Source organism: Podarcis cretensis, assembly GCF_951804945.1.
Source record: "Podarcis cretensis genome assembly, chromosome: 8".
NCBI classification, from domain to species: Eukaryota; Metazoa; Chordata; class Lepidosauria; order Squamata; family Lacertidae; genus Podarcis; species Podarcis cretensis.
Window position 1 is genome coordinate 44,217,706 of NC_137177.1, and position 21,681 is coordinate 44,239,386.

The 21,681-nt window shown below is 41.6% G+C and overlaps 1 protein-coding gene across 1 annotated transcript in view; it reads left to right on the forward strand.

Annotated features, from left to right (window-relative positions):
- The window catches only part of MAF (MAF bZIP transcription factor), a 232,463-nt gene that overhangs the window by 18,223 nt on the left and 192,559 nt on the right, over positions 1 to 21,681 (forward strand). The window contains exon 2 of the mRNA XM_079988232.1: positions 1,091 to 1,152. Within this exon, the coding sequence (XP_079844358.1) occupies positions 1,091 to 1,124 (34 nt within the window). The 3' untranslated portion in view covers positions 1,125 to 1,152. The remainder of the gene's footprint in view (positions 1 to 1,090; positions 1,153 to 21,681) is intronic.

A 21,681-nucleotide genomic window follows, 5' to 3' on the forward strand; every position in this document is an offset into this window, starting at 1 on the left:
TAAAGAGCTCTCAAGAAACAGGATTTATTTTTGTCATGCTCTTATATACTCAAAAAATGGATTTATTCACAGCTGGGCTAGCTTACAGTATTTTTGCTGCTGTGTGCTTTTCCGTCACAGGCAGAGTTCATGAGGAAACATTGAATATATGATTATTTCAGGTGCAACCCAGGATGTGCTTATTGCGGAGCAGTGACATTAATGGGATTACTCTGGGGTAAAACTGATTATGCATTGCAGTCACAAGCAATGCAGATGAGGTTATTCATGCTCAAATTTGCACCAGAGTTCCTTGTAAACTGTGTCCTTGTAAAGCTTCAGTCCTATAGGCGCTTACTTGGGAGTGAGCCTCGCAGGACTTACTCCTGAACAGACATGCATAGGATTTCACTGTAAATAATGTATTTCTCTTCCTCTAAAATAATTAGATTTTTCAATAAATCCTGCCAGTTTGAGCTTGTACAACATGAGAAATTCAAGGGGCAACAGTGTCTGCTGTTTGCTGTTACACTGCTACGTATGTACATCAATTCACTATTCTTTTGTTCATTTACAGTAACACAGCTAATTATTCTGACGAGTAGAAAATAAAAGAAATGCATTATGAAAAATTAAAGGCTACAATTCTATATTATCTAAGCTGGGAACAAGCCCCATTAAACTTAATGAGACTTACATCTGAGTAGACGAAGGCTGCACCCTAAAGGAACGTTAGCACACAGCTTGGAGAGCAAGGTGTTTTGTTTTTGATTTAGCAATTTCCCCCTCCTATCTTTCTAGTTCTTTTTCTATGGTTTTCCTATTACAGAATTGATATGAAAATCAAAGGACAGAACTAGAAAATCCATTTCAGATAATGCTTAATATTAGCAGTGCTGCTGCTTCAAACAATGGACTGAGATAAGGCTTGTGCATCAAAGACTGCAGTTGTAAATACACTTATTAGGGAGTAAATTCTATTGAACTTGCTTCCGAGTAAAACTATCAAGCTGCTCCTGATTTCTGCTTTATGTCAGACTAATAAAGCTTTATTTTTAAAAACACTTTTATTAACTATGTTTTTTAAATAATTTTTTTTTTACTAAATTAGGTATCCAAGAGAATCTTCTACATCAGTGATGTGAAAATTCCTGTTACCTGGAGTCTGACAAGGTACAGTTTTATTTTATTTGCGTAGCTGGCTTCTGCTTTCTCCTCCTTCTTCAAAAACAGCCAAGCTGTAGCATAATGTAAGAGAAGAAAAATTATTGACCACAACGGAAGTGTCCCTGTTGATTTCCCAAAGCTCTGTGGAAGCCGCTGTGTTTTGCGTAGTGGGGATTTTAATGGTGTCTCTTCTCCAATTTCCCTTTGGAACTCCTTTGGAACTCTTTTACTGAGTGCATGAACTTCTGCCGATATTATTCTGTGTGTGTGTTTTGTATATGAGTGCGTTCCAAACTCCAGCCGAGTGTATGAATTGTGACAACTTTCCCTCCATCCTATTGAGTATCCGTGCTGCTCGGCTTATGTCTACATCTTTTCTCAGTAAAGTATCCCATCAGCACCAGTCCAGATACTAGTCATCTGTTGTTGCTGCTGTTGCACCCTGTGCTCGTTCTTTTCAAAGCATGAGGCAGGCTGTCCAAATGAAATGCAAGTAAGCAGGTGGAAGGGAGAGTGTATGAGATGTTTTCTGATTTTACTCTTTGATTCTTCACAGCATGCAATCCAGTTCCATTTCTCTGTTTAGTGTACCTTGAAGAGGGCAGCTGCCCTTCTCCTTTGCAAGGGACAAGCTACACATTATGTTAGCCATGCAGATGCGCCTTTGAGTGCAGAAGTGTGTTTTGTTGTTTTTACATAAATGGCCAGAATGGGAGCTCAGATCTCGGTTGGAACCCTAGCACAGGAAGGGTAAGGGGCTCTAATCCCTCTCGCCACCAGCTGGGGTTTCAGTCCATATTGAGGGCCCTACACCTGTGATTTGCACAAGGGGGTAATAACATTGGAGTAATAACTGTAAGTTTTTCCAAATCAGTGTTGCAGGCATGAAGAGGAGGAGGAATTTGAACTAGGATTATAGTTGTGTGCCGAGCCGAAATCCTTTCTACCCCAAATGCAAGAATGCTGGTCTGAATTGCTTTTCCGCAGACCCTGAGGCAGTTTGTCTGTAAAAGCGAAAACCAAAGCCCTGCCCTTAAAAGTGTACCTACTAAAGCTGCTTGAGGATTTTGATTTCTGCGCAAACTGACCTGATATTCATCTCCCGGAATAACACACAGATTGGAATATTACTATCCTTTGGATTTTGCAGTTCTCTGAATTTTGTGGTGCATTTCTTATCTAAAGAAATGCTCCAAAATGCTTTACAAGTTCTGTATTTTAGAATAAAATACATGAAGAAATGTGTCTATTGAGATAAGGTGCATATTTAAATATATATTTTATGTGATTTAATATGTATTTAAATACATATTTTTAATGCATTTTTTTAAAAAAAAGGAAAAGAATTTAGAAACAGGATGGGATGGATTTATGAATAAAGATGTGCAAGATTACCATGGAACAAAAATAGACAAACCTGTCCATCCCCAACAGCTATGTAGCTAACATAATGTGCAGTTTGGCTCTTAGTCCTTGCATAGGAAGTGCAGGGAACTTTTGACACTCCAGATGTTGCTGAACTACATCATCAACTTCAGCAGACACGGTCTGTGGCCAGGGATGATGCAGTTCAACAACATTTGCAGGGCCAGAGTTTCCCTTCACCTGTTGCATAGGGACATCTTGTCTCATCTTGTCTCTAGTTGCTGTCCAAGCACCTGACTTCCAGCCATGAACACAGGTTGGTGGTGGTGGAGTGTGGGATGGAGAAGCATCTATCTTTCCCCTTACTCTTGTGCATCTAGTTGTTCATTTGAACACCTATCTGAGATAACAATTGCCCCTTTTTGCAGTGTGTGTGTGTGTGTGTGTGTTTATTTTCATAATACCTTCAATATGTTTGGTGCTTTCAATTGTACAAAAATAGGTCTCTGCCCTGAGGAGCTTACAATCTGTAATTCAACACAGGTCAGATAAGTGAGGAAAAGAAGGGAGATGGAGGGAAAGAGGGACAGAAAATGCATTTATACCATCAAACTTCAATGCATATTCACAATTTCTGCTTTGTAAAGCACAGAACCATGTGAAGGAAAAAGAAGTGATAACGGGGTACAAGAAGCATGAGGACCAGTCCCTTGCACACACCTCCAGTTATTGCGGTGCGGTATCTCTGTGGCCAGCTCTGCTGAGTTACGATGCACTCAGTACACTTGGAGGTGGGTGGGGTTCATATCCTTATCTGCGGGTGTTGTTTAATATCCTTGGACAAATGCACTCTTCCTTAGCTTGTACACTCCTGCATTTCTTACTTGACATGTCTGGGTTCTGTGGACAAGACTGAGCCCCATTAAATAAAATGGGTTTGTTTGTTTTGCTTTTGTTATTGGGGTAGAGGGTCCTAAACTTCAGTTTGTGACTTAGGGATGCTTCCTGGGACATAGCACAAGACTCTCTGATCTAGCATGCACATTGTTTTCAACCCCTTCTCTTTTTAAATTCTTGTTGTTTGTGCCTTCCTTTCTCTGCACACTTTAGGATCAGAAATGCATGTGGCTTGTAGAGTGGCCTCACAATGAATTAGCTTTTCCAATTATCAATATCCCTGTGTGTGCCTTGAATTATGCAATCTCTTACATTAGTTAGGAATGCTGGCTGCCCCGCTCCTTTACCTGGTCAGTAAGATGCTACGTTTATATACAATACCATTGCTTTCTTACATTCCCCTAAACAAAATGGAATTAAAATTATATTTGCCAGCGGGTTAATGGCATAGCAAAAATCTTGATGGTATATTTAAAAAGACTTGCTTTGGAGCAGTGAGTTGACAGGTTGTGATTGCGGAGACATAACAAAAGTGGGTGGGCTTGCTGTCCTTCTGCTTCAGTGTATGCTGCCCCATTGTAGTTACTCCATGCTTACAACAGGATATGCTGAGAAAAGACCAGGGTGGGGCACCTGATGCCTGGGGGGCATATGTGGCCCTCCAGGCATCTCTCTATGGCCCTTGGAGTTCTCCCCAGGCCATGTCTCTCACTAGCCCTGCATGTTTTCACTTGGCTGGAAGATGTTCTCGAACTTTGATGCCTCTGGCTTCCCTAGATGGAGGGTAAAGAGTTGTGTGAGTGTGTGTGTAGAAACTAGCCTACTGTCCATAATTGTTGCTCCACCCACTTCTGCCTCTGACCCCGCCCACCACTGGCACCTGGTGCTCAGAAAGCTGTTCAAAAGGGAATGACCCTGGGCTGATAAGGTTCTCTACCCTGGCTGTATAGAGTGTTGTAATATTGACATAACTCAATTATCTCCTGTGAAGCGGTAATGTGTCATCTCACAGTAAAAATATGAAAGAAATAAATGGTACGGAAGCAGCAGAGAATGTGCATTGCAGTTCACAGATGTTCACATATCATTGATTCAGGCTTGCAAAGAAGTCAATAAACTATTAACTATTCCTCCTGCCTTAGTATACTTATGGTGTAGTAAAGTGGATTTGAGTGTTGGTGCTTGGAACAGAGAGATTTGGGTTGCTAGCCCCACACTGCTGTCAAGCTCAATAGGAGTCCCGGGGCCAGTCACCATCTCTCAACAGAAGCACAGTAGCAGAGTTTGGGTGATCCCAGCGCTTGGCTCAGATGTGAACAAACCCTGAACCTGTGCAAGCAGTTCTGTCTTCCATTCTTTGTGCAACCTGATAAATGAGCCTGGAAGTCTTAAGTGAACCAAGTCACTAAAACCAAGAAACCACTGTCAGTAGCTTGACACCAAGCCTGGATATAAAGCCATGGCTTGACATTGTCTTCTTATCCTGCCTTGTTCCAAAGCTGTTAACTGTAATACCCCTTTCAGAAAAAACTGGAAACAGTAATTTCCACTGGAGAAGTGGAGGTGTCATGTGCATCGCCACAACGCCTGTTCATATTTTGGATTGAGTCAAGATACCCTCATACTTACCAGCTCAGTATATAATATATTTATGGAACATTGGTGGCCTGAAGTGATGTTTGGCTTTTGGAGAGAGGGAACCAGCTGAGAAAATGTTTCTGTGCCTGATTACCCACAGGTGATTCTCATGTCCATTTAGTACATGATTACTAGGAAGTACAGGTGTGTCTCCAAAGCAGAAGGAGATGGTAGAGTTTTGAGCTGTTGGAAAGGGCTGCACTACTCCTTGTGTGAAAAGCACTCTGCAAGTAGAAGGCTAGCAAAAAAGTGAGTGATAGAATTGTTCTTCTGATATACTAGCTTTGTTGTGCCTTTTGTTGTTAATTTCCAGGGAAGGTTTTGTATAGGGGAACATTCAAGAATGTGAGCCCACCTGGGAGTCTGAAGCAGTACAGCCTATGTTTCTATCTCCAGAACCTTCTCCAAATATGAGGGGATGAGTTCCGGGCAAAGTGCCACCTGACAGTACCCTTCCTACTCTGTGGGTGGCTAGGAGCAACCATTTATGTTTCCTACAAGGTCTTTGATACAACGCTGCTGCATAGGATCTTGGGGAATTAAAGCAATGGCTTGCAGGCTTAGTTCACTGGCATGGCAGGGTGGGCAGAGTAGGTATTCTGTCCCGCCCACTATGCCAATGAACTATGCCTGCAAGCCACCGTTTTTAATTTCCTACAATCCTATGGAGCAGCATTGTATCAAAGACACTGTAGGTGCTGGTGGGTCCGGGTAGGCCCTCAACAGTTGCCTCAGGATGCTGGGTGGTGAAGCCAAGCCTGACTACTTAGGCCAGATATGGGGAACATGACGTTGCTGAAGTACAACTCCCATTAGCCCCAGCAAGCACAGCCAAGGATGGTGGGAGTTGTAATTCAGCAACTTCTGGAGGGCCAAAGATTCCCTGCACCTGCCCTAAGTGCTCTGCATGTGTAGCTGAGTTTTATGCCCAATGGAACTGTGTTTAGGACTGTGGGCTTTGTCATTAGCAGAGTGAGCATTTGTTTGAATGCACCTGATCTGCAGTAAAGCGTTTGTACATTGCAGCTGAGGCTGCACGGTGATTCATGCTAGAAGAAAAGTGTGTAGTCTCACAGCTCTTGCTCTGCTGCAATTAAGTCTTTTTATTTAGCTTATTTTCAGTTCTCTGGTGTTTTGTCTTCAGGGAGGGAGAATCTGTAGAGTTAATGTGCACAGGCCTAACCTCTGGCTTTACAAAAACCAAACCTTCTGGGGAGGAAAAAGAGAACCGAATCATTTCACTTCCTCCTAAATCCTGGATTTAGCAATTGCTGACCGATTGGTGTTGCAAAAGAGATTAGCACAAAAAACCATGTAACTTTGAAACAAACAGATATTGGACCGAGGAAGAGTTAATGAACTTATGTGGTGAGGTTCAGATTGTGCTGACCCCTATGGTAATATTTCATATAAGGTTACTGTTGGGAGAGAAATCAAATTTCAGCCGTGAATGTGATTGACAGGTGGAAGCGAGGGAGAGAGAGACATCTGGTCAGATGGGGAATTTGGGAAAGAGAAGGACAAGTGGGGGAAGTGTCGGTGTAATATTAGGAATAATAAGCGTAGATATGAAAAGCCCAATACTTATACTCTCCAGAGGCATGCTTAACTTTATTCTTAAACTACCAGTCTTGAACTTGTCCGACTAAACTGCCATCAAAAAATAGACAAAAAGTATGGAGTTGGATGGCCATGTTGCTTATTTTGTGTCTAATTTGACTTTGCTGGAAAAAGAAAACTCTGTCTGTTTGAGTAAGTAATGGCTGGCACGAAGCATCAAAAGATGAAAGATGAGCAAGGCAGTAAAAACCGCTGGTTTTTAGCTGGAAAATATGAATGAAGCAAAATCAACCTTTCCTCTGTTTCATGAATGATGTGTAGTGCATTGGAGACTCAGTGAGAGAGGGAGAATTTAATGCAGAGGTTGCAAAATAAATAATAGTAGTAAATATTTAGTCCCTCCCTGGTTCTATGATGGATTTTTCTCTCCATTGTATGGAGTATTTTTGGAATTTGAAGGTCCGTAGATAATTAATAAATATGAACCGAACGGTATTATTGGTTTGGATTATATTGGCATGTTAATTGTAATTGGTATGGGCTAATTTCATACCTCCCCACCTCCTGGATTTTATTTTTAACTAAAGAGATACTATCTATGTGGGAAAGTGAAATTGTATTTTGGAATTCTGTATGTGTAGCATGGATGTTGGACTGGGAAGAATAGTGGCAAGAGACTTAATCCTCTCCTAATGTTCCAGTTTCCTTTTTAAAGATGCAGGGTTTTTTATAGTTTATTTATGAATAAAAAAATACAAAAAATACAGAGAACATGTATGTATAGAAAAATCATATTAATTACAAAAAGTTTGTTCTGGAAACCTATTTCTTATATAGAAGTATCTCTTTAATCTGTAATCTAATTTATTTAAAAAACCTTTTAGTTTTATGTGTGTCTATAATGCTGTTCCATTCCCCTCCTTTATCTTTTAGATATCTCTGAAATCTTTTGGATTTCAAAATGTCTGAAATCATTTGGTATCTATGAAATCTATATTCTATGGAGGTAGATTTCCAAAGAAAGAATAAATATGAGAGTCCGAATAGAACTGAGGTACTACAAGTTTTTAGGATTGGTTATAGAGATAAAGTAAATCTCATTCCTAAACTTGAATTTCACCCCTCAGTATTATTTTCAATATAATTTTTCATCTTAATCTATTTTAGTTTTTCATTTGCGGGATTTTAGTTTGTAATAAAGTACACATTTCATCATTTATTATGAAAATTATTGTGCCAAAATATACTTTAAAATGAAAATGAACCTATCTAGAAATTAATACTTTACACAGTGTAATTCTAACTTATGTCTCCTCAGAAGCAAGTCCCATTGAATTCAATGGGGCTTATGCCAAGGTAAATGGGATTAGGATCGCTGCCTTTGGCAATCAGCTGCAAGTGTTAATTTAAGCAGCGTGTGGGTTTCCTTTAGTATAAAAGCAACGCCTCTTTGGCATCTGCAAGGAATTTAAGATTATAGACTCAGTGTTCTCTTTGTGCTCCATATTTTTAAAGCTTTTTAAAGCTCTCACATACTCCAAAATGTATAGGGTCACATAAGCATCAGACACGCATATTAGTCTGTGTGCACATGTATAATTGCCGAAATCCAGTTTTTTTTTCTTAGTAGGTGTCGCAACACTGTAAAGTGTTGTGCATAGTGCATGAATGATGAGATCAAACACTTTACTGGGTCTTTCTTAGTGTAAACAAAAAAAATTCCTTCCAGTAGCACCTTAAAGACCAACTAAGTTAGTTATTGGTATGAGCTTTCGTGTGCATGCACACTTCTTCAAATACTTAGTTGGTCTTTAAGGTGCTACTGGAAGGAATTTTTTTTGTTTTGACTATGGCAGACCAACACGGCTACCTATCTGTAACTTTCTTAGTGTAAGTCTGTGCAGAATTCTACCAAGCACAGGTGTATAGAGGAATCCCATGCAGTTTCAGAATGGATTTTTCTAGTTTCACTTCTGTGTTATCAAGTTGTTGTGCATGCCAAGGTAGATGTAACACAGAGAATCAGAGTGGCTGCTGACTGTACTATGCTGTTACAATGCATATCCATCCAGTTTTTATGTATTTATTTACCTACTTACATATTGTGTGACTGCACGTCCACTTTGGAACCCCTGGCCCATCCATATTAGTCAGGCATTGTTTTTGGCGCCTGCAAAAAAGCTTTTTTTGTCCCAGCAAGCCTACCCAGGCATGTAATTTTAGCATACAAAGTAAGTATAACTGTTTTAAAATTATTGATTTAATTTTATATCCTAAGATGCTTATGTAATTTGTTTTTTATTGGTGTTTTGAATGGATATTTTAGGCCGTCTACTGCAAACCACCTAGAAGTCTTTTGTTCTTGTAAGCATTTTGTGGAACAAATAAACAATTGTCACTTTTTGTAAAAAATGTATCTAAGCAGCTTACAAACACAATACCAAGCATGTTGTCAATCATTAAAACTAAATATGCAGAAAGATTTCTAAAGGCCTTCATCCAACTAAAAGAACATGACCACAAGCAGGCCATAAATACAGCAGTATGATATAAGTAAAAGACAAAACAACAACAACAACCCAGGTCTGCTGGAATGGCTTAGCCTGGTGCCTAAAACCTCATAGAAATGGTGCCAGGTGTGTTTCCCTGGGGAAAGCATTTCACTGTGTGGAATGCGCTGCTCAGTTGGTAGAGCACGAGACTCTTAATCTTAGGGCTGTGGGTTCGAGCCTCACACTGGTCAAAATATTCCTGCTACTGTCGAGAGTTGGACTAGATGACCCTTGTGATCCCTTTCAATTCTATAATTCTATGATTCTACTATAGTACATGATACTGTGCCTATATTTCATGGCTCAGGTTTGAGAGGGTCCTTGGCAGAATGCCAGCAGGCTGCCCCACTGAACCACCATTAAAATTGCTCACATTGCCCTAGAGCAGGAGTGGGGAACCATTTTCACCTTGAGGGCCACATTCCCTTATGGACAACCTTCCAGAGGCCACATACCATTGCTGAGTATGTCCAGCCACAAACCACTCTCCAACTGCCTTCCAGGCAAAGCAGAAGGTATACAAGGGTACACTCCTGGCAGGTAAAATAACTGGAAGAGGGCACAGAGGAGAGCCACTTAGGGACGTGGCTTGAGTGCGTGTCGCCTGCGCAGAGTCTCAAGGGCCAGATAGAGATGCTTAGAGGACCACATTTGGCCCCTGGGCCTGCCCTAGAGCATTGTGGGAAATGAGAATGGCCACGGGAACAAGCCGCTTTGTGAAAGGAGCCCAAGGCAGCCCTCAGCTGTAGGTCCTGTGCTGGGGTCTAGTCACGGTGACCAATAATTGAATCTTTGTGAGTGGCTTTGGACATTAATTTTATTATCATATCTGGATCCTACATAATTTTCTTTTCTGTGTCTCCCTTTGGCTTACTCTGAAAACAAAAAGCCTTTGATTCAGAACATAACTGGTGGTTTTCCACATGGCCTGGCCAAATTAGGACAACTGGCAAACCACATTTATTGACCAATAAGCTGGGTTTCTACATGGAAGGTTTTAAGTCAACATGACCCCTTTCTCTCCCTTTTACTATCTGTCTCAGGACTTAGGCAATGAATTACTGAAACTGGCACAGGTAAAAATGAATTTCTTCCGCAAATGAAATGTGATTGGCTTTTCTTTTTAGTGAGCTGGCAACCGGAAACTGATTTGATAACACATCTCAAGTACACTAAGGGAATGAAGGTAAAGCACTTTGACGTCACATAGTGAAAGCTATTACATAAATTAAATTTGTCATTCTTCTGTTTGTTTTATCTTGCTCTTGTGACCTAATGTTGCCACCGTGTGTGTATGTTAGGTGGGTGGGGTGGCAGATGCTGGTCTGCTTCCCAGAACGAGCTGACAATAGTCCTGTCTTGCTTGTGCACAGTGATGTGGCTTTTCCAGGAAGATTGATAAGAATGCAAGGCGAGCCTTAAATAGTGCAACCTAGTGGATTGCTAGCTACCTCTGAATTTGGCAGTAGCTTGGCACAAAGCAGGGATGAGGTGGCAGTAGTGTATTCAGAATCCCCTTGCTGTACTTAAACCAAAATAGCTAACACCAACCAAAGTGTCCCCAGCTCGGGACCTGGGTGAGCATGCGGAGATCTTTGCCTGTGAAATGGATGCAGCAGCCTAAATGTCCCATTCCGTGTATATACAGGCAACTGAATCTTATTTCAATACAGTATGGCCGTATCTTATGCTGGAGTTACGTTCTGGGGATGGCAAGTATGCTAAATAAATACATGTGTCCAAGCCATCCCCCTCATGATCTTCCTTTGCTTGCAAGCAAGGCTCTCTGCCTTGCTTTCGGGGGCTCTGGGACCCTCTCAAACGGCACCTGGGAGGCTTTTGCGAGATCTCACAGGGCCGTCCAAGTTCCCACGAGGGCCTCCTGGAGTCTGGTAAATGAAGCAGAGAGCTTCTGAGCTCTCCACCTCACATACAATTAATTTTCCCAATTTAAACAGGTCAGCTTTCATTTCTTTCTTTTTAAATAATATTTTATAATGAGTTTTCATAATACATTACAATTAAAAAAAACACTAATCTAAACCAAAATAAAAGAAAGAAAGAAGAAAGAATAATGCAAAGTCCTCTCTCTCAGGTAAATCTTAAATCTTATCTCACACATAAGCAGGTGGATTCTTCCAGGATTCACCTCTAAGATGCGATCGAACTGTACCACTGACCTGACGGCATTGTTTACTTTGCTTGATAGCGGCAGGCTACCTTAGGGCAGGCCACACAGCACACTCAAAGTTCTGTCCTCCAGTGCCTCACTGCAATTTCCTGCCCCTCTCCCCCAGTATCTGCTGCCTGAGGTGGCACTCTCACTCAACCAAATGGTAGTTTGCTTGGACGTTTGCAGGCCTTGGTTTGCCCTTGAGGGCTTTGGACATTTCCCTCTCATGTTTGAGTAATGTCCTCTCCTCCTTCTTTGCCGTGGACAAATTTAGATCTTCAAGTTCTCTGGATAACTTGCCTATTGTTTCATTGTAAATTATGCTGGAGAGAACAGGACGGTTAATAATGCTTTCAGTAACCACAGAGTTCAGTTAAATATCATCTCCCTTCCTTTCACACAATAGTTGGGCTTTTCTCTGTTCCCCACTGCTGTGCTCATTCAGTCATACCTTTTGACTGTTTTCTCTTTCTTTTCTTGTATTTTGGCCTTGTGCTAAAAATATAACCTGACATCCAGTATCTCGCCCCCCCCCCCAAAAAAAAAAACCACTCACCCAGCTAAAAAGGTGCCCCTCTTATTCCTGGACTATAATGTCAGTTCCACCAGATCAAAGGCTGGGAACATAAAAGTCAAGATCTATTATTTATTTCGCAGTTTGCGTCAATGATGCTTTTTGCTTTCTCGTGATACTTGCTGATGTTTTTAATGCTGCGTCTGCTCCTCGAAAGCATTTGTCCCCTACAGACAATATACATATTAATGTAACCTATCAGTGCTTAACAAGCTTGGAGGAACCTTGCACATACCAGATAGGTTTATTTTCAAAAGGTTAGATTTTCAAGAAGAGCAAGATGGCCATCCCATTTTGAGTTGGTGATTATACCGGCCTAAACACAAGAAATATTTGAGGTAGGGTTGAGATGCAGCCCAGTTTGTTTGCAGGATGGGAGACTACATCTACCCATCTGATAATCTGCATTTTTGTAGAGTATATGGGCTGAGAGTTAGGAAAGAATACAATGAAGTTCATTTAAATTAAATAAAAAATCTGGTTCCCTGTATTGTTAAACAGTTGAACAGTTGTTTTTTCATTTGTTATAAATGGTGTGCCATAGTCTGATCACACCAGCACCATACATTAAAAACACACTTTAAGCACATGGCTCCCCCCCCCCCCAAGAACCCTGGGAACTGTAGTTTACCCCCACAGAGCTATAATTCCCAGCACCCTCAACAAACTATTATTCCAATGATTCTTTGGGGGAAGCCATGTCCTTTAAATTGATAGCATGGATGTGACCTAAATAGCCAAACCTCTCATTAGACCATCAGCAATTTTTAGTCCCTTGAAATTTTATTTGCAACCTTTTCAGCCTGTGACTTTTTCACATTTGCTGCTTCCTCGTGAAGACTCAGCAGAGGCCACCTTTGGCGGCAGTTTGTTACATCTGCAGCAGGGCTTGTTTCACCCAAGGGCCAAATTCTCTTCTGGTACCAGTGATAGCTCAGGGCAAAAATGGGTGGAGCAGCATACAGTACATGAATGCCATCTTTTATTGCGTATCCAATGGGAGTCTTGAATAATTTTCAGAAAGGTATCCCTCCCCTTGTTGATTAAATTGAGTGATACTTTTTTATAAAAAAAACACACAAACCCAAAGTATTTGTTTATTTTAAAAAATAAATACAAATGCAAATTACAGATGCATTCCCCATTATTTATTGCAGATTATGGGTAGTCTCCCCTAAAATGGCGCTTGAGGTAACTCAGGCAGACGTCTGATCCCCGCTCTGGGTTTTATCCTGACAACAACCCTGTGAAGTAGGTTAAGCTAAGAGAAAGTGGATGCCTCAAGGTCACCCCAGTGGCTGAGAAGGGATTTGAACCCTGGTCTCTCGAGTCCTGGTTCAACTCCTAGCCCAAAATGCTGAATCCGGGCCCAACTGTGTCCTATTTTGTGTCAGGAGGGGTCTGGGAGAAAAGACCTTAGGAACATAGGAAGCTGTCTTATACTGAGCGCTCCTAGCTCTGGCAGTGGTTTTCTAAGGGGTCTCTCCTAGCCCTTCCTTGACATAGTAGGTAGGGATTGTAACCTTTTGCATGCAAAGCAGATGCTCTACCACTGAGCTTACAGCCCTTCCCTTTCGATAGATTTGTGTTTGTAAAGCTTCCTTGTCAAATGCGTACTCCAGTCAAGGAACCATTGGAGGGTGCCCAGATTCTTGTTGAGCTGAGGGGATTAATTTGCCGTCACCTTTTGAGCTCAGCTATTTGAGGGGAACACACGGCTTTTGCTGTTTCCTTTAAAATGTAATTGGGATCAGGTTGATTATTCCTCTTCTTGTCTCTGACACCCCCTCCTTCTTCTTTGCTCCTTTGGGGACACTCCTGAAGAGCCTTTTACAATCAATGGTTGACCTCGTTAAGCAAAACCATAAAAGTGATTTCAGAGTTTGCATTGTTAAATAAAAGCGCACCCGAGAATAGCATGAAATTTGCAGCGGATCTAACCAAACAGAGCTAACAAGCAGGGCTATGTGTATTCCAAACAATTCTATGCATATATATATTCCTCGGTGTTTCAAAATCCTGAATAAAAGACCATCTTTTTCCTGCAATCAACCACAGTGGTGGTGGTTTATTTTCATATGCAAAATTAAGTATTCATTTATTAAACTCATTTATGCAACCATGTTATTTTTATGTTTTTATTTTTAGCTCAGTCTCCTCTCTGGGAATTATTCTTTCTTTTGACTTCCGTTCTCTCTCCAGATCCCCCCTCCCTCCCAACAAGGCAGTTCATTTAGAAAGAAATGTTTATGAGAAGAGCTTGTCAGTTGGCATTTTTACTGGTGCACTAACCCAAAGGTAAAATATAAAGGCATGTCTTTTCCATGCTGGGTTGTTGTTACTAGAAGGGGTTCCTCCCTTGTTAGCTTGATAAATAATTTTACTAGCTAGAACCTGCTGAAATTTTATGCCGGCTGTCTATTTTCTACTTGCTGCAAATAAATCCCAGCACTTGGAGGGCTCTAAAACTCCAAACACATGGCAGCTCCTTATTTGGGTCCTGGTTGACTAAAATATTCATTTATTTTTTTTACTTTATTTTTTAGTTTATCTCATAGGAGTATAGGAGGTTGTCCTATGGCAAGTTAGACCATTGGTGCATTTTTCCTGTTACTGTTACCATATACTGGCAGCAGCTCTTGGGGTTTAAAACAAGGGTCTCTCGTGACAGTACCTGGGGATGGTGAGGTTTGAACCTGGGACCTTTTGAGTGCAACGATTTAGGACTACACGTGTAACACGATGAGGTGGTTGATTGCTGAAGGTGCTGGAATGGACTTTACCACTTCAGAATGAGGGGAGGGTGGGTGGGGATGTCACATTTTTGAGAAAAACCCAGTTTAAAGAAATCCTGCATGTCAGGAATGACAGGAAGGTCCTTGAGTCATTTTTGTTTTCTTTCTTCCAGCCCTCCCCTTTTTCTGCTGTATGTGTGAGTCCAGGCCTATGCTTGTTTATTTTTTGATCATTTATATACCTTGTAGAACCACAATTTCTAAGCAATGATCAACAAGGATACAATAGACATTATATATAAATAAATAGAATACAATGCTTGAAACATACATCTTACACACAGACACACAGTGGTACCTCGGGTTACATACGCTTCAGGTTACATACGTTTCAGGTTACAGACTCCGCTAACCCAGAAATAGTACATAGTACCTCGGATTAAGAACTTTGCTTCAGGATGAGAACAGAAATCGTGCGGTGGCAGCAGCGGGAGGCCCCATTAGCTAAAGTGATACCTCAGGTTAAGAACAATTTCAGGTTAAGAACGGACCTCTGGAACGAATTAAGTACTTAACCCGAGGTACCAATGTATATGCTTTATTCTTTTCTGCTACTATGATTTTAATATTTTTGGAGTATTTGGAGTGGTTTGCCTACATTTCAATTCCCCCACAATTCCCTCATTATACCTTAATTCTGAAGTATAACCTGGAGTCTTCAGCCTCAGTTTATGTGGTCAACAGGTCTGCTACGGTCTCATTACAGTCAGAGTTTTTTTCACCGTTATCCTGGCCTTTAAAAGTTCCCCCACTCACCATCCTTTTGGAAAAGGCCATGGTTTATTTGTAGCCTCTTTTTTCTTTGTTTGTTTTGTTTAAATGGCAGGCTTCTGCCTTGGGTGTATAGCACACTAAAATCAGAAATGAATTACTTTCACTTCTTTTTGGAAAGTAGCTGCATTGGTTTAATGTACTTAAAAACAAACCCAAGGGTATAAAATTAGTGGGATTTTGTTTGTGGGTAGACCTACATATGTTTGGGAATTCTGAGGTTGCCATCATGAGAAGTGAACCTAGGCAGTCATAATTCCAGATTAGTTAAAACTAGAACACTTCTTTGTCCGGTTCCACCAACCATCAGCTCAGGATCTGCCTGCAACCCCTGGACAGATTACCTCCTAGGGCACTTGGTACTCAACAGCCAAAGAAAAAGTTACATACCTCTGTTTCTGGGTGTTATGGTAAATTTAAATTTAAAAATTTAAATTTAAAATGTCTGCTCCCAACCCATTCAGAGAGCCCATTACAAGTGTAGGCGGTGGACTGTGCTGCTGCTTCAGCAGATCTCATGATGATGCCAGGCCTGAGGTTACCCTGCAACATTTCACAGAAGAAGAAGAGTTTGGATTTGATATCCCACCTTTCACTCCCCTTAAGGAGTCTCAAAGCGGCTCACAATCTCCTTTTCGCTTCCTCCCCCACAACAAACACTCTGTGAGGTGAGTGGGGCTGAGAGACTTCAGAGAAGTGTGACTGGCCCAAGGTCACCCAGCAGCTGCATGTGGAGGAGCGGAGACGTGAACCCGGTTCACCAGATTACGAGTCCACCACTCTTAACCACTACACCACACTGGCTCTCAAGTAAAACAAGCATGTTCTCATGTACTTACAACACCCCAATTCTCCCATCAAGGATCACTTGATCACCCCACAGCCCACCCCAGTGAAGGCTGGTCCATTTGGGCTAATGGGAAATTGCCCTCCCTCCCTCCCTCCCTCCTTCCCTTCCCTCCCTTCCTTCCTTCTGCTTCAAAGGCACAGGCTCTAGGTTTCCTCTTTCTTAGCCTCAGTTTTGCCTTGGTAGAACTCAGCAGGAGGGAGGATGGGAGCAAAAGTAGAATTGGTTGGCTCTGCTCCCCCTAACATTGGTCTCCCTGCCTCCCAACCTACCAGTCCTATTGGACACCAACAGACTTGTGGGGGTATACTTGCCCAAGACCTTGGAGAACTCAGCTGGGCTGTCTCCCCCCCCCCCCCAGGACTGGCTGCTTTTTTGTTTGAGTTTTAACTTTATTCTAAGAAGACTCCCCCTCCCCCAGGTGTCAGACAAGCTCTACACAGGCCTGGGCACCAGCCACCACCACGCTTCCCCTGTATGTGGCATTGCTACCTTTCCTAACCATCCTTTGCTGCCGTCCCTTTGACTGGATTGGTCACAATTTGGAATGGGGGGTGGGATCTGGTATGGGCATCTGCAATATACTGCAGATCATGCTGCTCTTTAAGGCACAGCTCCAGGGCTGCTGAAAAGTTGGCAACCCTAGTGTAGATATTCATTTACTCTGAATCTAGGCTGTCATGCCCTGCTTTATAGAGCAGGGTGTGTTACTTAACTGGCTGTAGCACTTTGCATTTTACAGTTTGTTTACTAATACTGTACTGTGGAAGGAAAGTGAATCCTAGAAACAGTCTTAAAAAGGCATTTGTCTAAAGGAAAAATATTAATCAGGGGCAGGAATACACTGCAAGCAGGAAAGAGGGAGTGATTCTGGCAATTAGGGGCAGTTGAAGGTCATTCTTCTTCCACAATCTCTGCCTTGTTTATTTAGTAACAAGTAGCTTGGGGTTAAGGCTGGGCAGATCTCTCCACTTTAGGCTATTCTCAGTTTCTCATTTTTCCCAGCCATGGTTTGCCACATTTCCACAGCAGCTTGTGTTATTTTTTAAAAGTCCTCACAAAATTCACCATGATTTGAGTGTGCATCTCTCCTAATTTACCAATTTTTAAATAGGCAATTTTGCCTAATATTCATTTTTGCAAGCCATTTCCCTTAATAATAATGCAATTTTGTATGTTGTTTTCCCACCAGTCTGTTCACTGTATGCACATTTTCCAAAAAAATGCAAATTTATGTACATCTCTTTTGGTTGGGGAACTGTACCACAAAATTCAAAGAAGCACAAATTTTGAAAAACAGCTCTTTTGCAGCTTGGATATTGTTTTGAGAAGTGTGAAGCAGGTTGTTTTGCATTAAAATGAGAACCAAAATTGAATCTCTCCCCCATCCCTAAATCCTAGTCGCATGCACACAGCAAGGCTTTTGTTTTTTTTTACAAATGCAATTAGAGAAGCAGCCAAATGACAGCTGTTGGAAGTGTTAAATTAGGCCAAGGACTCCAAGTAGCAAAGTTTGGTTATATTACATAATTTATTGGAACACAGCATAGCTGTGTTAGAAAGTGGAATGACTGATAGGGAACAAAGGGCTGTGTTTGTATTCTAAGGAAACATTCATGACTTCAAGGTGGGGGCAGGCAATTGGCAGGTAGAAAGGGGTGGCTCTCTAAAATATATACTATTATAGAGAAGTTTCCAGATGTGCTCTCCCAAACCGACATTCCCAACATGTTTGCACTCCTGTCTCAGCGATGTCTACGCTGGCTTGGTCATGACCACAGAATGGAAGATGGAAGGACGTGCTGGCTGGCAACATAAATCCCACTGTGTGGGAATCCCTTTCAGATGACTTCAGAGCCTGGAGACAATCAGTCAGATTCTACATCCAAGTTTAGCTTGGAGCTAAACTAACCCACCAACCCATCACACAGGCCCTATTCCAGGATGCTCCATTAAATTACCCTCTCCCCCAGTCCTACCATCACAGTCTTTCATGGTTACTTGGCATGCTCAGCTATTTAAAAAATGGCCTATGGTGATAACATTTATTAAGGTTAGGAAAGGCTAATAGTCACATGTGCTTTTAGAAAAAGTGAGTATTTTCATAATTCGGGATGAAAGGATCTGTCAGTTTCAAGACTCTGTTTCTCATTTTTCCAGTACTTTGCAGTTCTACAGCAATTTGTGATTTAATTAAAAAAAAAACACACCATGAAAATTCAGCAGCATTTTTGTATGCAGTTTTGACTAATGTACATATTTTTACAAGCAATTTCCCCACATTTATGAACATTGGTTGAAGAACTGCATTACAAAATTTGGATAAGTGCAAATTTTGCAGGCTGGTTGTGTTTCGGTTCTCATACTGGTTTGGAAAGTGTGAATTGGTTAGATTCGCCTTTAAATGCAAACTGGATTGAATTTATTCCCATCACTGTTCATAATCTACTTGCTCTCTGAATGCCCAGGATCCAGTAGGTCCTTTTTTTTTACTACATTGGGAGTAATTTGATATTTATATTTTATTATATGCAATTCATACTTTTTATGTATTTACTGGTTGGTTTTACTCCCTTTGTAATGATAAAATTTAATTTTTAAAAGCTGTCTGTGTGTATATATGTCTGCCAGTCAGCCAGCCATGCCAACTTCCAGGATACTTTATCTCATCCCCTATCCCAACAATGGATAGTTAACATTCTCTGACCATGGAGCATGCTCAGTTCTTATTGGCCTGCTTGGTGGTCTACCCAGTGCCCACACACTTCGGTTCAATAAGTATTTTTTTAAAAAATACTTCTGCAAACCTTGGAGTTACCCTGAGTTTGTTGGTACTTTCCTCTTCTGCATGGATGATGCCATTTTGTCTACATGAAGATCCACGCTTGGATAATGAGTTTGCTATTAGTACAGGAGACAAATGGAAGTTCCATCTACCTAAATGCACTTTTGAATCCCAAAGATGGTGCTGCTTAGGTTCTGTCAGTCAGTCGAGTCACTCCAGGCGGCAGCATCATCTCCATCGAAGCCACCACGAGAGACCGATTTGAGGGATCTTTGAACCCTTCAGGCAGCTACTCTGATGGTGCACTTAAGCCAGATATGGTGGTTGCCCATGCATGAATGATGGTGGTTCTAAAAGCCTAACCATCGTTGTGGTGTTCATAAGCTGTCATTCCCTGTAGTGACGATGACAGCTGGCAATGCGTGTGAACTCTTTGCTGATGACATCTATCCTTAAAAGAAGAGAGGGTTGGGGAAGGAGGGGGAGGAGAAGTTCTGGCATTCCAGGCTTATTTCTTCCATATGACTTCCACATTCTTTTTTTTTTTTGGAGGGTGTCATAACTAAGACCTGGTGAAACACACAAACCCCCGTTCAATATTGTTTCAGCTCTGAATTTAATAGGTGGCTGTAGGTAAGCTGTTCTCCCTGTGCTTCAGGAGCCTACTTGCAAAGTGGGGCTAATAATTACACTGAACTTACAGGTTTGGAATGAAGCATCTTGAGCAGTCTAATGTGCTTATAAATGATAAATATTCTGAGTATAGTGTACTGTACTGTTGCAAAACAGTGACAAAACCCCCAGCAAGAATCAGCTTGCTTGTTTATTTATTTATTTATTTAGGCAGACATTAAAAAGGGTTTTTCTCTTGTTATGTGTCTGCTTCTGTATCCCTTCCCCAAGCTGGATATATCCATGTCAGAAAATATGTAAATAGTTTTAGGTAAGCATGTCATTTCTTTATTCCATCACTTTTTTTTTTAATTGGAGAAAGAGCATATCATCATCTTATTATCGTGCACCCTCTAAATGGAGGTGGACAAGCCACAGGGTGATTGCAGATCAGTCTTTATTTGAGCACAAAGGTCAACACCATTTATTAAAGTTGTATATAATCACTTTTCCTGTTTAACTGTCTCCAATCACCTCTGGCTGTATTATTCAATAATGAGAGGGGAAGAGACCTCTCAAGCGAAGGTATTATTCTAGAGAACTGAAGATAAGCTCTCTCTAAAGTTCCTATTAAAACCACTTATGGAAAATGTTGTGTTTTACCAGGAGATGTGTACTAGCAACGGTGAAATTTGCAATATCGTCTACACTTCCGCTTGTCCCCCTACTTTCCCCTAGGGAAATCTGCTCTTTCCTACTGAATCGGAGCAAACATCAGTTTGGTTTTCTGTGGAACAGATCAAGCCAATTGTGGACGATCCCTCAGTTGTCTTAAGATAGTTAGAGTTTTCCAAAAGTCTGAGGCTGGCACACATTAAGTAGGCTAGGCAGGAACATTTAGCAGAGGAATCTAGTAGTCATACATTCTGCAGCATGAGAGAGAATGAAACTCCTGACAAAAGGCACCAGTCTTTGTGTGTGGTTGTTCACTATTGGAAGTACTATTACACCCCTAAAATGGCTATGCTAGCACTGTCACATGGAAGGCTGAGTAGTCCCTGCACTTAGGACCATAGGAGGAAGTTTATACCAGACTGCAGTATTAGTCCAGCACCGTGTTGACCCAGGGTGGTATTCAACCAACCTGTCCTGTCAGTGAAAGGATTTACACTTGTGCAATAGGGCTCCCCCCCTCTTCTCCCTTGTGCCCCCCAGATCTGCTCCAGAGGCTTGGGAGATCCCCTGGAACAGATTTAGCAGGTGCACAGGGGGAGAAGAGGAGAATGTGCCTTTGTGCAAGCAGAAATCCTTGCACTGATTAAATGTTCACTTAGCGTTGTACCGGATTCCACCCTTGGACTGGCAATGGCTTTTTGGCTGTTGATGGAAAACAAGCCTGCCTACCTTTGCCCTAAAGGAAAGTTTAGAACCTTTGGTGGTTCTGTGGCCAGGCCCTTACAGCTCTTACTGTCAGGAAGTTCTTCCTAATGTTTAGGTGGAATCTTTTTTCTTGTAGTTTGGAGCCATTGCTCCGTGTCCGCTTCTCTGGAGCAGCAGAAAACAACCTTTCTCCCTCCTCTATGTGACATCCTTTTATATATTTGAACATGGCTATCATATCACCCCTTAACCTCCTCTTCTCCAGGCTAAACATGCCCAGCTCCCTTAGCCGTTCTTCATAAGGCATCGCTTCCAGGCCTTTGACCATTTTGATTGCCCTTCTCTGGACACGTTCTAGTTTCTCAGTGTCCTTCTTGAACTGTGGTGCCCAGAACTGGACACAGTACTCCAGGTGAGGTCTGACCAGAGCAGAATACAGTGGCACTATTACTTCCCTTGATCTAGATGCAATACTCCTATTGATGCAGCCCAGAATTGCATTGGCTTTTTTAGCTGCCGCGTCACACTGTTGGCTCATGTCAAGTTTGTGGTCAACCAAGACTCCTAGATCCTTTTCACATGTACT